This window comes from Esox lucius, chromosome 6, assembly GCF_011004845.1.
Source record: "Esox lucius isolate fEsoLuc1 chromosome 6, fEsoLuc1.pri, whole genome shotgun sequence".
In the NCBI taxonomy this organism is placed as follows: Eukaryota; Metazoa; Chordata; class Actinopteri; order Esociformes; family Esocidae; genus Esox; species Esox lucius.
The window spans coordinates 6,882,958-6,897,308 of record NC_047574.1 but is presented as its reverse complement, the minus strand read 5'-3'; the positions used below and the strand labels follow the sequence as shown (position 1 = coordinate 6,897,308).

Here is a 14,351-nt window from a genome sequence, read left to right as displayed (position 1 = left end):
GTTGTAGCATGATATAGTATGTATGGAGTTCTGAAAATGTGTGTTACAGTTGCGACACAAATAATACGTTGATATCAAGCTTTAAAAAGTATTATACTGAGAAATAAAAATATGCACCTCGATGTCATAATTCAACAACTGAGTAGGCCTACGTGACACCGAAAGGTGTTAAATCAAGTGAATTGTGCTAGTGTTTTACCTCATAAATGACCCTCATTCATTCACCCATCAATATTAACTTTTTAGGCCAGTTCCACATTGAGGTTGACCCACTTTTGAGTGTCCCTTTTGCAATTACAATGGCAATCTATTTGGAAATGTGTTCACATAAAAAGGATGATGTTTAGATGTCTGTTGTTTGACAGTAAATCACTTTCAGTGATCTGAGTGCATAACTCACGCACGCCATTCATTTGCTGTCTAATTGGACTACATGGATATGAACACGCGCGCATCTTTTGGCCTGGAGCAAATGCGCACCGCCGTCTGGTCGGACCTCTCTTCTCTCCTGTAGCAACCTATTCACGTCCTCTTGTCCCCTCCCTCCTTTCCTCTGCTCCCAGTTCCATCTCGAATCCCATTTGCCATTGTACGTGCCCAATCGCTGAGGACTGCGCGCATTTAACTCTGGATGACATTTTTATTTCGTCGTTAGAAGAATCCGGTGCAACTCTGACGCATTGATCATTGTGCCATTTATTATTGGTGCGATTATATACCAAGATAGACCTACATGCTGATTTAGGCTACAACAACTTATGTATTTTTTCTTTAATGTAAATTAATCCCAGCAATCACACATATGACTGCATTTGATTGACCGCACGCTTATGTGACCGGAATAAAACAATAATATATTCAATCGTTTTTTCTTCAAATGGACAATAAACATTCATCAACCGCGATGGCAGAGACAGCACCAGAGAACCATCCGCCCGCTAAAGAATCAGCTTTCTCCATCAAGAACCTACTAAACTCCGACACCAAACCTTCCAAATCGAAGACGCTGCTTGCCACCTCCAAAGGACTATTGGAAGGAGGCTTCTCTCTCTCTCGTATCGGGGACTTAACTTTTCCCAGTTTTGACATTTCTTCAGCTCAGAGATTTGGATTATCGGCGCACTATTTGGAACGAGCCTCCGCGTGGTGGTATCCCTATGCACTTGGCACAGCCGGAAATAATCTGCACAGGACTGGAGGTAGATTCCTATTATACTTTCATTCGGTTGTTTTTAATGAATGCATATCTGAATATTTTAAATATGTTTTGTTTAACGTATTACGGATACGTCTATGCAATAGTTTTAAATAAAGGAAAATATACAGATTTTGTATAATTGCTAATCGAGGTATACGGCCCATTATCGGTTTGAGTGGGCCATTCAGACGAACAGAGGAACGGTTTAAGAAATCACTTTCACATTTCCTTAAATTAACAGTTTAATAGTGTACCTCTTACCAGTGAATTGATTAACCATCTTTCTTTTATTAGTTTTACGCACAAGATTAATGTCCTTCAGAAAAATTTTGCCAACTTGAATTATCATTATTGAAATTATATTTTGGTAAATTATTATTTTATATATTATTAAGTAATAATAAATTACTTTATTTTGCTTTACCTTAGTGTCTGAGAAGGCCATCGTGAGAGACACGCCATCACCATCCTCACCAGTCGGCGACCGAGATTCACCCGAGCTGCTGCAAACGTCTTCCGAACCAGATGTTAAAATAGAGGACGATGACAACAAAAGTACTGACGATATCGTTCTGGAGGAGAGCGATGGGGAGGAACCAAAGAAGGAAGGAGAGTTGGTGGAGAACTGGAGAAAAATGGAAGACGACAACTCTGATAAAAAACCGTGCCGGAAAAAGAAAACGCGCACTGTCTTTTCAAGGAGTCAGGTGTTTCAGTTGGAGTCCACATTCGATATGAAACGGTACCTCAGCAGTTCAGAAAGAGCCGGACTCGCGGCATCCCTACACCTCACAGAGACCCAGGTGAAAATATGGTTTCAGAACAGGAGAAATAAGTGGAAAAGACAGTTGGCTGCAGAGCTGGAGGCTGCTAATTTGAGCCACGCAACAGCGCAGAGGATTGTCCGTGTTCCTATCTTGTACCACGAAAACGCAGGCTCAGAAACTGGAAACGCTGGGAACACGCCAGTCAGCCAGTCTTTACTAACGTTTCCCCACCATATGTACTATTCACATCCCCTGGTCACATCCGTGCCGTTGCTGAGACCTGTTTGAGAGACTCTTGTTGTGTTCATATTTCTCACTGTATTTAAACACATGTACAATGTATACTTTTTGAAAATCCAGTTTGCGTTGGAAACTAAAAGAAAACTTCTTAGTATATTGTGCAGGTCTGTTGAAACCAAATGTATTATAATTATTATTACTATAATTATGGCTATCAAGACGATTCTTATTATTTTTGTCCTTGTCCAAAAACGTATTTTTCTTCCTATTCAAGATGTATTGCAATTAAATGAATGTTCTGCGTCCAACTGAATCTATAAATGTTTCTTTTGGTATCAATATTGACCTTATTTAAATTATGGATTTATATGTTGTAAACAGGGTGGAAACATAGGGCTATAGACCCTCCACGTGGCCCAATTAAATTAATTATTAATTAAGTATTAAGAGAATATATTAGGATAACTTGCATCAATGTTTTTGTATGTGATAGGATTTGTTATGCCCATACTTGTATTTCATGTTATTAGGTGCAGTAGGTTTGCTTGACGTTTCCGATATGACCCTCAGCTAAACAGTCTGACTTTAATGGTGTTCACCCAAACAGTCAGGAAAATCATATAATCGTATTTATATTAACACATAGCTATTTATACTTATCACAGTGTTATGGAAGACTGTTACTTGCTATTAATGAGAAATGTAGGCTACTGTTTCAAAGGTTTCACCAAATAACAGATTTTCTTTTTTCACACTGTCGCTGAATAAATTATGAAATACTTTCCTTACTATGCCGAGTGTATTTGGAAACTTGCAAACATATTTTCATGTATAGGCTACCTTATTAAAACACAGGACTAAGGTTCGATATAATTTTTCCTAGTTTTACTTTGAATTTGAATCATTTGGGCCTTAAAAATAGCTCCACTTGCGGACACATTTTAATTAAATGTTTTCAACATGAAACGGTAGAAAAGTATATCACATAACAATAACCAAGAACGGATTTTAAATGTATCACGACAAATGTTAATTATTTACAGAAACACAGGGCACAGAATTAATATCGCCGATTGAATATGTTTTTATAAATATACTGGACTGTACCTTCGTCAACACTACTGATATATAAAATATATACATTGAAATGAGACTAGGCTATATGTGAATATGATATGACTTCACCTATCCTAATCTTTTTGTCATGTTTGCATGTATATAAACACAATGGTAATATGGCCATCAATCTCCACAAGGAACTTCTCGCAAAAAAATCATTTTTGCACAGACATTCTTTGTGAATATCACGTCGCACTTCTAAACGAATTTGATCATCATACATGTTCATATAATTACAAGGCTATTATTACACATATATAATGGGCCAAGCCTTCAACTCTCCGTAATAATAATAATAGGAAATAATAATAATCGTAATAACCATGAATTCAACTTTCATATAAATAAAGCCAGTCAAGTTATCCTGTGTAGCAAGAAGAGTCAGGCCAGGGCTAGAGCGGCGGATGGTAAATGATTATGGTAATGTTGGTGGGCGGCAGATAGCTTAGATCTGACTAGTTCTGACTAAATGTCGAATACCCGAGCCGGTAAGGTAAAGAAAAAAAACGATACTGTCCTTAAGCAAGACAGGTATAAATATTATTGCTGTCACTTTGCATAAGGATTTGTGATACACTATGTAAAAAATGAAGTTTGCAGTGCTTCAGGGCAAGTTTGGGTTACAGCATGGTTCTAAAACTGCACTTCTCTTCCTATCTGAGTGGTTCCATTTTGGGTGATGACTGCTCCTCTGGGCACCAGAAGGCAAAGCTCAATGATAGAGTAGCCAGCTGTCTTTGTTACGAGACTTAGCACCGATGTGTTCTTTTCCATTAGCCTATTTAAGTGCGCTGCGTTTAGGCGCTTACCTCCTGAGCGTCTCGCACTTGTTCCGGCGGCGTGACTCCGAAAGAAAGCGAAATGCTAAGCTAAACGTGACTCTCATAATCTGGTCAGGGGGTGCTGAGGCTACAACAGGGAGGTTGCAGCCCCCCAGTAACCCTATTTCCCGCGGCTATGAACTCATCTAAATCATATTGAGCCATGACCAGGCCCATTTTCATTGAGAATATTCGAACACTGACTGATTTTAAACTTTGACCAGATATGTTTTGTTATTAACGGAGCACGAGATGCATTTGGTTCAGGTATCTCCCACTCCAGTACGGTTTGAAATGACCGGTTCTTATCCCAGCATCTGATTGGTCCATGAGAAACCTATTACATGCAAGCGAAGGGACTGAACGTCGTATCCGAGTGAAGGGATTCAAGCATATATTTTCACCAGGGGAACAAAACTGCGGGTCAAAGTACCCAACTGGTTCACATTTTTTTCTAAGGTATGTTTATCAGGAGGATGAAGAATTCCCGAGATAGTGGCAGAAAAGTGGCGTTTACTTCCGTCTCAAACTTTACTATTCAGTCGATTCTAGGATCGGGGTCCGAGGATGTGCGTAAAAACTGTTTAAATTCTAGCTCCAGCTCCCCGTTGCCGCAAAGGCGCGCGCGCTCGGTGTCTTCAGAGCAAAACAGTGGTGGCGAGGATTCTGCAGATTTCTGCCATTTACCTGGAGTGAAGAAAGCATGCAATGATCTAATCAATATAGATTTTTCTTGTCAGAGTAAGTGACAATTATTTACCTAATATTTTAATAAGTAGCCTAGATTATTATTTCTCTTAACAAATAACAACAGTTATTATGAACATAGATACGTAGATGCTGATCATGATTTTGAGATTACTGTATTATTGATGTAATGATGATGAATGTATAGTCCTACGTAATTAATATATATATATATATATATATATATATATATATATATATATATATATATATATATTCTATTGAAGTCTGTTGATAAAAGTGATAGCATATTTAAAACAGCTTGATTAAAAATTGGTATGTGTCAATTTTAAGTAGGCTATGTTAGGAAAATGTCGATTAATTCATGTATCTTCTATTTTAGGTGACCAAAAAAGGCTAATTCTCGGACAAGAGATGGTGAAGAGACAACACAAACTTTTTCATGACTGTAATGCAAGAGAAGAGAAATACTGCAACCAAAAATCCCCTGCTATTTCAGAAGAAAGGGATGATGTTGATGACGACAGAACAGTCCATTCATCCAGGAAAAAGTCTCGGACAGTGTTCTCTCGGAGCCAGGTTTACCAACTAGAATCAACGTTTGACATGAAACGTTATCTAAGCAGTACAGAACGAGCTTCCCTTGCCACCAGTCTACAACTGACAGAGATACAGGTGAAAACCTGGTTTCAGAACCGAAGGAACAAGTGGAAACGTCTGCTTTCCGCCGAGATAGAGGCCATGAACATGGCGCATGCTTCATCCGTACAACAAACTCTGGTTGGAATGCCATTCATTTTTAAAGATGATAGTTTCCGACTAGGGGTTCCAATTCCTAGATCAATGACATTTCCTTCAGCTCTGTACTATTCCGGGAGCAACATGCCAACGTTACCTTTGTACAATTTTTATAATAAAATGTAATATAATCATTGCTAATTAATGTTTTACTTAAACCATGTATTTATTATATTATTATGCTGTGCTATTACAATTGCCTGATAATAACATTATAAAAAATGTGTTTCCCTGTGGGCATAGATTACTACAAAGCAATTGGTGTTACATTTAACAATGGTCCAATGTATATATAAGGGTCCAAGTGTAAAATTAACACAGTGCTTGGTGACGCTGTTAAACTTTCTCAGTATTCGGGAATTAATAATGTGACTATTATCCAATAACACCTCATATTGTGTAGGCCATACTACGGATGCGATATGTGGTTTGTCCCTATCTATAAAGAATGTCCTGGATTAAGTCTATTTGGATAAGAGCGTCTGCTAATTGAATAAAATGGAAATGTTGCCCGTTTGCACCAATTATGTTATGCAATGTAGTATTTGTAACCGTTACAGTAAAATGCCTAGCTAAACAGGCAGGTATATTTTACTACCCACGAAATAACATAATTGACAGCAGATGCTGAATTTGATATTACTGAATACGTGTCCACAAATCCATAGTAAAACCTGAAAGACGTCGCCGCAGGATAAATTGTTGTCAGTTCCCACTAGGGAAAATGCAATTTTCGTATTAGGAAAGTGTTCAAGTTGGGTTTAATTTAAGGGTTCGTCATAAACGGTTCGTTTTAGGGTTAGCCGTTAGGGCTAGGTTAAGTTTAAGAAGAATAAGAATTAGGTTCAGGTTAGGGCTATGGAACAGGGAACATGGATTTTTGGGTCAAGCTTAGGTTTTTCAGGTCCGCACAAGCATAGAAAGACATACTCTGTGTGTGGGGGTGTGTGTGTGCGTTAGCGGACCAAAGCATTCTGTCCAGCATCACATGACCCATGTACCCGACTTCGGAACATAAGTTTTAACGAATCACCGGCGGAGCGGGAAAGTTGGCTATTCGTTCTGACCAATCACAGCAACACGTTGTATCACCACACTGTGCGAAAAGGTTCGAAAGCGGAGGCACAAGAAAGAGCTTCAACGACCACGGTTGGCAAAAATAGCAGCAACGCTATATTTAATATTTTTTTTACGGTGGTATATAATCGCAAAACAAGAACGGTGAGTTGAACATCTAATTTAAATAAGCTAGTGCGTTATCAGTTTATATTTAGCGAGTAAGCAGTTAGCTAACTAACGTTAGCTAGCCAACTAACGTTAGCTAGCTAACAGGCGGGATTGGGCCTATGATATGCTATCATATTCCACGCTCACTTCACTTGCTGATTAACATTAACCAAATAGATAACTCGTGATTTCGGACACACTAACTGAATTTAGTAAAATTGTGATTGTACCTGGTAGTTAATGTTAAATCTGACAGCCAGATTGGTTGGCTAATTAGTTAGCTAGCTAACTAACTAGCTAGTAAATTGTCTTTCGATGGCATACCCACCCAAAAAGCTACGGTTTCAGTACAACTACTGTAGCCGTTTAATTGATTATTGAATTACCAATACACGTAATGTACACGTTTGTTTTTTAACGGTAGAGTGACCGACTGTACACATGTGATGTGGCCTTAGTTACCTATTGTCGTTTTAAACCCACTGCTTCTACATTATTGCAGTACGGGTTAATATTGCTTGTTTTTTCTTTCTAGATGACTGGCTCGAACGAATACAAGCTGAACAATAGCCCAGAAGATAGCATCTCTGCCGTGAAGTTTAGCCCGAGCACAGGCCAGTTTCTTCTAGTGTCCTCTTGGGACTCTACTGTCAGGCTCTACGACGTTGCAGGCAACTCAATGAGGATGAAGTATTCACACTTGGCGCCAGTGCTGGATTGTGCTTTCTATGTAAGCAACCGTTTTGTTTGCCATAAGCGATTCAAAGCAGTCAGAGTTGCATGACTCGCTTGCAGGGTTTTGCACAAAGCATAACCCGCATCGTGTGTCCTTTTATTTTCTTAAAAGCACTTTCAGTTCAGCAAATTGTGTCCCCTAGCCATAGAGTGAGTTTGAGTCCGTTGCGTCTTCTGCCCTACAGGACCCTACTCATGCCTGGAGTGGGGGGCTGGACACACAGTTGAAAACCCATGACTTAAATACAGACCAAGGTATGTCTGCCAGTCTGACGTCGCTACATGGTTTGTGGGCGTCTCGTCAGTGTTCAAGTGACATAGTTTTAAGGTCTATATTCTCTGCCCCTGTTCTAGATACAATAGTTGGGACACACGACGCTGCCATACGATGTGTCGAGTACTGTCCAGAGGTCAACGTCATGGTGACGGGCAGCTGGGACAGATCGGTCAAGCTGTGGGACCCCCGGACGCCCTGCAACGCCGGCACCTTCACGCAGCCTGAAAAGGTATTGGACTGGCTCTTGAAGTCCGACGTACATGCCGGGCCCTATTGGTCTGCGGGCTGTTCTGGTCGAGCGGGTGCTTGCGGTAAACGCGTTCTAAGACTGTTCTCTGCCCCCCGTCCCTGAGGTGTACACCCTGTCTGTGGCGGGGGACCGTCTCATTGTGGGGACAGCCGGGAGGAGGGTGCTGGTCTGGGACCTCAGGAACATGGGCTACGTCCAGCAGAGGAGAGAGTCCAGTCTCAAGTACCAGACACGTGCCATCAGGGCGTTCCCAAACAAACAGGTAAACCCATCAGCCGGGGTTCAGTCGTATCAGAGGGAAGTCCCGTCTGCTTGTTATACACACTGCCTCCTCCACAGTTGGTCTCTGTCTTTCTGATTAACACGCACAACACACTCTGCATACTGCCCCCGACTTAAAAACATTAGGCTCCAGTTTTAAGTGCATTGTGTTAATATAGTTTAGTCTTATATTAGGCCTGTATGTGTTTCGTGCTGCAAGCAAGGGCTGACTCCGTTATTCCTCAAAAAGCAGACACTCTTGGCCTGATCAGTGATTGGCCTGATCTGTGGAAATATTTCTGGGGTGGAAATGTTGTGAAACAAAATGTCAATCCACAATAACTGAAGATGCATTTTAGACATTCTTATATTACTGCAAATATAAGTGGGAAATCTCTACACAATGCTGCTTCAACTGGATGCAGACACACAAGTTGTATCTACATTGAATTCACCTGACTCTGGGGAAATGGCTTAAAACTGTGCTAACATAATCCCAAACTAAACCTCCAGCCGAGATTCACACGTCCATGTCCGTCACGGAGACGCTCACGTGTCTTGCTGTTGTTTCTGCGTGCGCAGGGCTACGTCTTGAGTTCGATCGAAGGTCGTGTTGCTGTGGAGTACCTGGATCCCAGCCAGGAGGTGCAGAAGAAGAAGTACGCCTTCAAGTGTCACCGGCTGAAGGAGAACGGAATCGAGCAGGTTTACCCTGTCAATGCCATATCCTTCCACAGTGTTCACAACACCTTCGCCACAGGTAATGCCCCCCCCCCCCCCCGTGCTTGGTTTCAACACACCTCTACTTTCCGTAGAAGTTGTCCATTCGTGATTCGGACAGCACTCTGTTACTACACTTTCTGTTACTGTATGGTCCAGATCCTGTTTTGTCACACGTTAATCTTCCGAATCCCAACTATTCGGAGTTCTGTTAATAGCCCCCCCCCCCCCCCCCCCCCCCCCCCCCCCCCCCCCCCCAGTTGACCTTGATACGCTCTCCCTCTGCCAGGTGGCTCAGACGGTTTTGTCAACATCTGGGATCCCTTCAATAAGAAGCGCCTGTGCCAGTTCCACCGCTACCCCACCTCCATCGCCTCCCTGGCCTTCAGCAACGACGGCTCCACCCTGGCCATCGCCTCCTCCTACATGCAGGAGCAGGGAGACATTAACCACCCCGAGGACGCCGTATTCATCCGCCAGGTCACGGACGCGGAGACCAAGCCCAAGTGAGTCGGTCGGCTCTCGTTCACAGTGTAGGGCCGCCCCGATTTACCGACCGCGCTGTGCCGGCACTGTTTCGGCCGTTGTCCCCTTACGTAGCTGGTGACTCGCAGTGTGGACCTAGCGGGCCTGTCTCTGGGCCAGGCCCCGGTGTGATTCGGCTCGGCCCTACAGTGTGAATGAGTGACCCAGTTTGTGTTCCCTGCGGCCTGTTCCCTGGATGGTACCGCCGACCGGCCGCGTTCCTGTCTGCTCGCACTCTCTCTCGCTGGACGTTCCTGAATGGCTGCATTGACCAGGAGCGCGTGCCGGCTGCTGCGGTACTCCTCTGACGATCTGTATCTAGCTCCCTCCACCGTTTCAATATCCCACAGCTGACAGACAGATGAGAGCTTGAGAAAATGGCTACCCCCTTATCTGCACATGTTCCTGGATGTGTGCTTCTATTACAGCGATAAGAGACTAAAAGAAACAAACTGGACCATGAAAGACCTCCTCCACTGCCCATGTTTGTTGGATGTAGTGTTCTCTTTTTAGGCCCAGTCTGTTCATATTAAAATGGATCTCTACTATCAAACTGAAAGACCACGCACACTGATTTTTCCATTGCCTAGCCCTGCCCTCCCTGTTTCGTTTTGGGAGATTGTGTTTAGTTGCGGAACTCCTCTCAGAGCAATTGAAAAGGAATAACCTTATTTTAGAAAACCATGCCAATAGATTTGTGTTCATCTGTTTTCATAAAGCCAAAACAGAATTACTGCAGTAACAGTTTTCAATACTATCTGTAGTCACGGTAATAACGGTTTTAGCAGGTTAATGTAGTTTCCTTTCAGTTTATCCCTTAAAGAGGGGAATACTTTTTCGTAGGTAATTCTGTGACGAGATGCAGGATCATAGGCTGACTTGATTGGATAGGCTGAGTTCTAAAGCAATTGGCAAAGCATAAAGACAGGCAACTCTCTGGACCTGTTCCTCTCTTAAAGTGAATTACAGAAGGCTGTAACAAGGTTTCAGTCCCGTCTCGCCATATCATAACAGATGGGACCGGCCCTTCGTTCACAGATGAAAAGGTTGCATTGAGCCAGCAGCTGTGTTTTCAGTAGTCTGGGCTACGTCAAGAGGCAGTGGAGGGAAATTACGAAGGCTAGCAAACCCTACATTTATTAGGCCTATTCTATTTCACTCTGCCTAATTGATTTGATTCAACAACCCAAAAAAAAAGTCAACTTATAACTCTTTATTTGGCTGTATTACTTAAGTGAAAATAATGGAAATAAAGTGTTTTTACTTCCTCGCATGGAGGAAAATGTATGTTTCACACCAACACAGTGTGTTTGAGTGTGAACCAGGACAGAAAAGCAGCACGAATTGGAGACTGATGGGGTGAAGGCACTCCAGTCAATCTAACACCGTGGTCCTTCAAATGGTTTCTTGTCAACTTTCTTCCTCAAGTGTGAAACTAAGTTGACTTGGAACACATTAAAAACAGGATATTCTCAGTGTTTCCACCTTTAATGCCCCCCCCCCCCTCCCCACTGAGATGTATTTCTGCTGGAATCCATTTGAAATACCATTAATGTGTTTATCCCAGTCATTTTCTCATTCATCTCTTTACTTTTGTTTTCTTTACTCTGTTTTATTTGAGTTTTCCTTTTATTTCTTTTTTTTCTCTTCTTAATTCTCTACTTTGTGGTGTTATGCGGTCCACAATTCTTTCTTTAATTTAAGTCTGTTCAGTCTGATGTGAATGTTTTTCATTTTTCTAAATTAAATTCAACATTTACCAAATGTAGATAATGCATTACAAGACTAATATGTATCAGTGGATTTCTGCTACCATCGTGTTGAAGCAAAAAACCTTTTGTGCTTTGAATAAAAAGTAAACAATGTAAATAGAAAATGTACTCACCCTGTGAATTATTTAATGTTAAGGGTGTATGTTCTCTTCAGGGTGAGACTCTTAACAGCCAAGATGAGGGCTGTGTTTAAAGGAAGGTTTGTGTTCTTGTCTCAGTACGGTCAGGTGTTGAGGGAGGGAAAGCAATCCACTGAAGTTGCCTTGGGCTCTGTCTCCACTTGGCCATTGACTCTGACCTCTGCTGATAGACATCTGGAGATGTCATTTTGTAAAGCACATCCATCCCACTCGGAGGAGAGCCACTGCACTGAGTAGACCGCTGTAGACAATGTATGCCGCTTTAAGTGGGGGTGCCTTTCATTCTAAATGGCAACTTTTTGAAAGTTTAAGTATTTAATTTCTCGGTTATCTACGCTGTTGTTTTTGTTTTTATCTTTTTACTGTTCGATGACAAACCCTGAACTGAACGACTTGCTTTTGAAAATATTGAAAATGGTCACTATACAAGCCTAGGTTCTAAACCAGAGTACTCTGGTTGTCTGCAGAATGTCCCACATTTGTATTTTTCTACGGCAAATGTTTTAGTGCTGGAATATCATCACTTTCGTCGTTACCTTAGTGATCGATGACAAGTCTGAATGAACAACACAGATTTGTAGCTTTTGCTGCACAGAAATTGGATTGTGTTGGAAAAATAAATAAATAAATGTGTTTTCCTGGCAGGAAAATGGGGACGTAGTGGATTCTCTTCTGTTGTTTGGCCCTTGATTACTGTGTTCAGAGCAGATTTTCTATCAAACGTTAATGCAATTTCTGAAACCATTCAGCTCAGGGAGGAGCAGAGAGAGTCGTAGATAAAGATGGCAATTATTCTATTCAAGAGATAAAAATTTTCTAATGGCCCCGGCTGCTTCTTCAATATCCTGAAAATTATTTGTTCGTTTGGTTAAATTATGTTACTAATTCTCATGATTGCTCATAATGACTCAGTCTTTCTCGTTTGGGTTTTCTGACTTGAGCTCAATATGAAATGGCATTAATTTAACCTACGGATAATCACCCATTCAGAAACCAGGCAGAAAGGCTGTCTGGGTTTGTTGTGTAGAGTTGACTACAGTAAATTACCTCATTTCCTGTCATCATTGCTTCCTCCCAAATGAGAAAATTAAGTTCCTTTACTGGGCATTGGAGCAGTTAGAGATTGCTACTTCTGCATTCTGTTGTGGAGACAAAATAGGCTAATTTAACCAATCTTTTGTCAGTTGCATTTGAAGCAATTAACATTTTCAGTGGCTTGGCTTTTAATGAAGCCAAGATGAATGGTAAGAAACAGTCAATTTGAGAAACCTACACATTGTTAGTCAGGGTTTTGAGAAATGATAATGGGAATAACTGCATGTCTAGCTGTCATTTTTGCAAGTAGGACTGGGTTTTCATAGACGTTGCTAGAGGACCTTAGATCATATAATACAATAAAACACATGACACTTAACCACTCCAAACGACTGGTATTATTTTTTTTGTGGATGTTTTATTCCATCGAAATAGACTCTGGGGACTGGGTTACAATGCTATGGTACGGGTTCCTCCTAGCATAGATTTGGATAAGAGTGAGGAGTTTGTCATGTTCATTGGACTGTTGCTACTCTTTCTATGGTCCCCCAAAGTACATACGTCAGGATCTTGAAAAGACACCTAGGACAAAATCTGTTAATTCATGATTTATAATGAGTATTTTAATACATTTTAGTAAGTATGACAAATGTGTCATCATTTGCCTCTCCTGTTTCTTGCCTTGTTCTCTAGCTTGTCCCCCCCCCCCCCCAAGTGCAAATCCCGTGTCAACCACAGCTCTGGTCGTGTGGCCGGGTGGGTTCAGTTTCAAACCGCCAACATTTTGCAGACAGTTTGTCTCTACACGAAGCCCACTGAAACCATTACATGACAATTTAGCGGGGGTTCAGTGCCTCCACAGGGCTGTCGTGTGCGTCCGACCCGACCACAGCGCGGGCTCGTGTGTTCACCTCCATGTCCACGGGTGACCTTCAGACAGCTGCTTCTCCGATCGGGCCTGCAAAGGTTCTGGTGGAGAGCAGGGCACTCGGGAGGCCATAAGGCTGCTGTTTGGGACACACCCCCGGACACTTAATCTTTCAGAAATGGTTTCTAATATTATATCCAAGCTGATAACACCAATGTAATCCAAGTGGAAGCAGGGAAATCACATGGTGCGTCTGTAAATATCGATCATCTCTGACTATATATTTGTTTTTGGCAGATAGGGCTCTGTATTAACACCAGGAGCACATATACAATGCTGGTGAATATACCTTCGTCATAATGTGTCATTGTCTAACCAGGCTATCTTAAGGGGAATGCACTGACTGGATGTTGCGCTGCTGACTAAAACGTTAAACAAAATAGGTAGTTAGTTAGGTAAATTTTTCACACAAAAAAGCATGTCCGCTCAATGAGTTGGTAGTTCACGTATTGATATATGCTGCCCGTCTTTACCAATAAATAGAGAGGAACAAATATGTAGTTCAAGTCTCATAACATAAAATACATAACTTTTTTTTTGTGGCTAAAACAACTTGGTACTTTTTCTGAGTTCATGATGCCGTTGACTTTAATTAAGACGCCGGGACGAGCTGAAGCAAAAAATACTAAGGACATCAAAGAAAAAAATGGACCACCATTTTTTGCAGTCGATTTGAGGTTCTTGCCTACACACACATCCGTTTGATGCAGAATGCACCGCTGGGTTCTGCATCAAATAGCTCTATTCGGTTGATGCAGAATGCACCGCTGGGTTCTGCATCAAATAGCTCTATTCGGTTCCCATCCAAGTGACGATGCTGAATTGCACTG

General features: G+C 41.7%; 3 protein-coding genes across 3 annotated transcripts; all 3 read left to right on the top strand.

The window, feature by feature from the left end:
* Positions 1-606: 606 nt before the first annotated feature.
* Positions 607-3,250, top strand: LOC105009515 (homeobox protein HMX3). The gene is made up of 2 exons (XM_010868937.3): positions 607-1,199; positions 1,628-3,250. Exons 1-2 carry the CDS (start codon positions 878-880, stop codon positions 2,251-2,253), a joined length of 948 nt encoding a protein of 315 aa, XP_010867239.1. The 5' UTR covers positions 607-877; the 3' UTR covers positions 2,254-3,250.
* A 1,318-nt stretch (positions 3,251-4,568) lies between these two features.
* Positions 4,569-6,098, top strand: LOC105009509 (homeobox protein HMX2). Its single transcript, XM_010868931.2, has 2 exons — positions 4,569-4,886; positions 5,236-6,098. Exons 1-2 carry the CDS (start codon positions 4,607-4,609, stop codon positions 5,775-5,777), a joined length of 822 nt encoding a protein of 273 aa, XP_010867233.2. The 5' UTR covers positions 4,569-4,606; the 3' UTR covers positions 5,778-6,098.
* A 588-nt stretch (positions 6,099-6,686) lies between these two features.
* On the top strand, positions 6,687-12,208 carry bub3 (BUB3 mitotic checkpoint protein). The gene is made up of 7 exons (XM_010868924.5): positions 6,687-6,872; positions 7,414-7,608; positions 7,799-7,868; positions 7,968-8,119; positions 8,244-8,402; positions 8,984-9,161; positions 9,411-12,208. Exons 2-7 carry the CDS (start codon positions 7,414-7,416, stop codon positions 9,629-9,631), a joined length of 975 nt encoding a protein of 324 aa, XP_010867226.1. The 5' UTR covers positions 6,687-6,872; the 3' UTR covers positions 9,632-12,208.
* Positions 12,209-14,351: the final 2,143 nt, after the last annotated feature.

Coding starts and splice junctions, on each gene's coding strand:
- LOC105009515 (XM_010868937.3), top strand. CDS start 878: ATGGACAATAAACATTCATCAACCGCGATGGCAGAGACAGCACCAGAG. Junction 1,200..1,627: donor TAATCTGCACAGGACTGGAG/GTAGATTCCTAT, acceptor GCTTTACCTTAG/TGTCTGAGAAGGCCATCGTG.
- LOC105009509 (XM_010868931.2), top strand. CDS start 4,607: ATGTTTATCAGGAGGATGAAGAATTCCCGAGATAGTGGCAGAAAAGTG. Junction 4,887..5,235: donor TATAGATTTTTCTTGTCAGA/GTAAGTGACAAT, acceptor CTTCTATTTTAG/GTGACCAAAAAAGGCTAATT.
- bub3 (XM_010868924.5), top strand. CDS start 7,414: ATGACTGGCTCGAACGAATACAAGCTGAACAATAGCCCAGAAGATAGC. Junction 8,403..8,983: donor GGGCGTTCCCAAACAAACAG/GTAAACCCATCA, acceptor CTGCGTGCGCAG/GGCTACGTCTTGAGTTCGAT. Junction 9,162..9,410: donor TCACAACACCTTCGCCACAG/GTAATGCCCCCC, acceptor TCCCTCTGCCAG/GTGGCTCAGACGGTTTTGTC.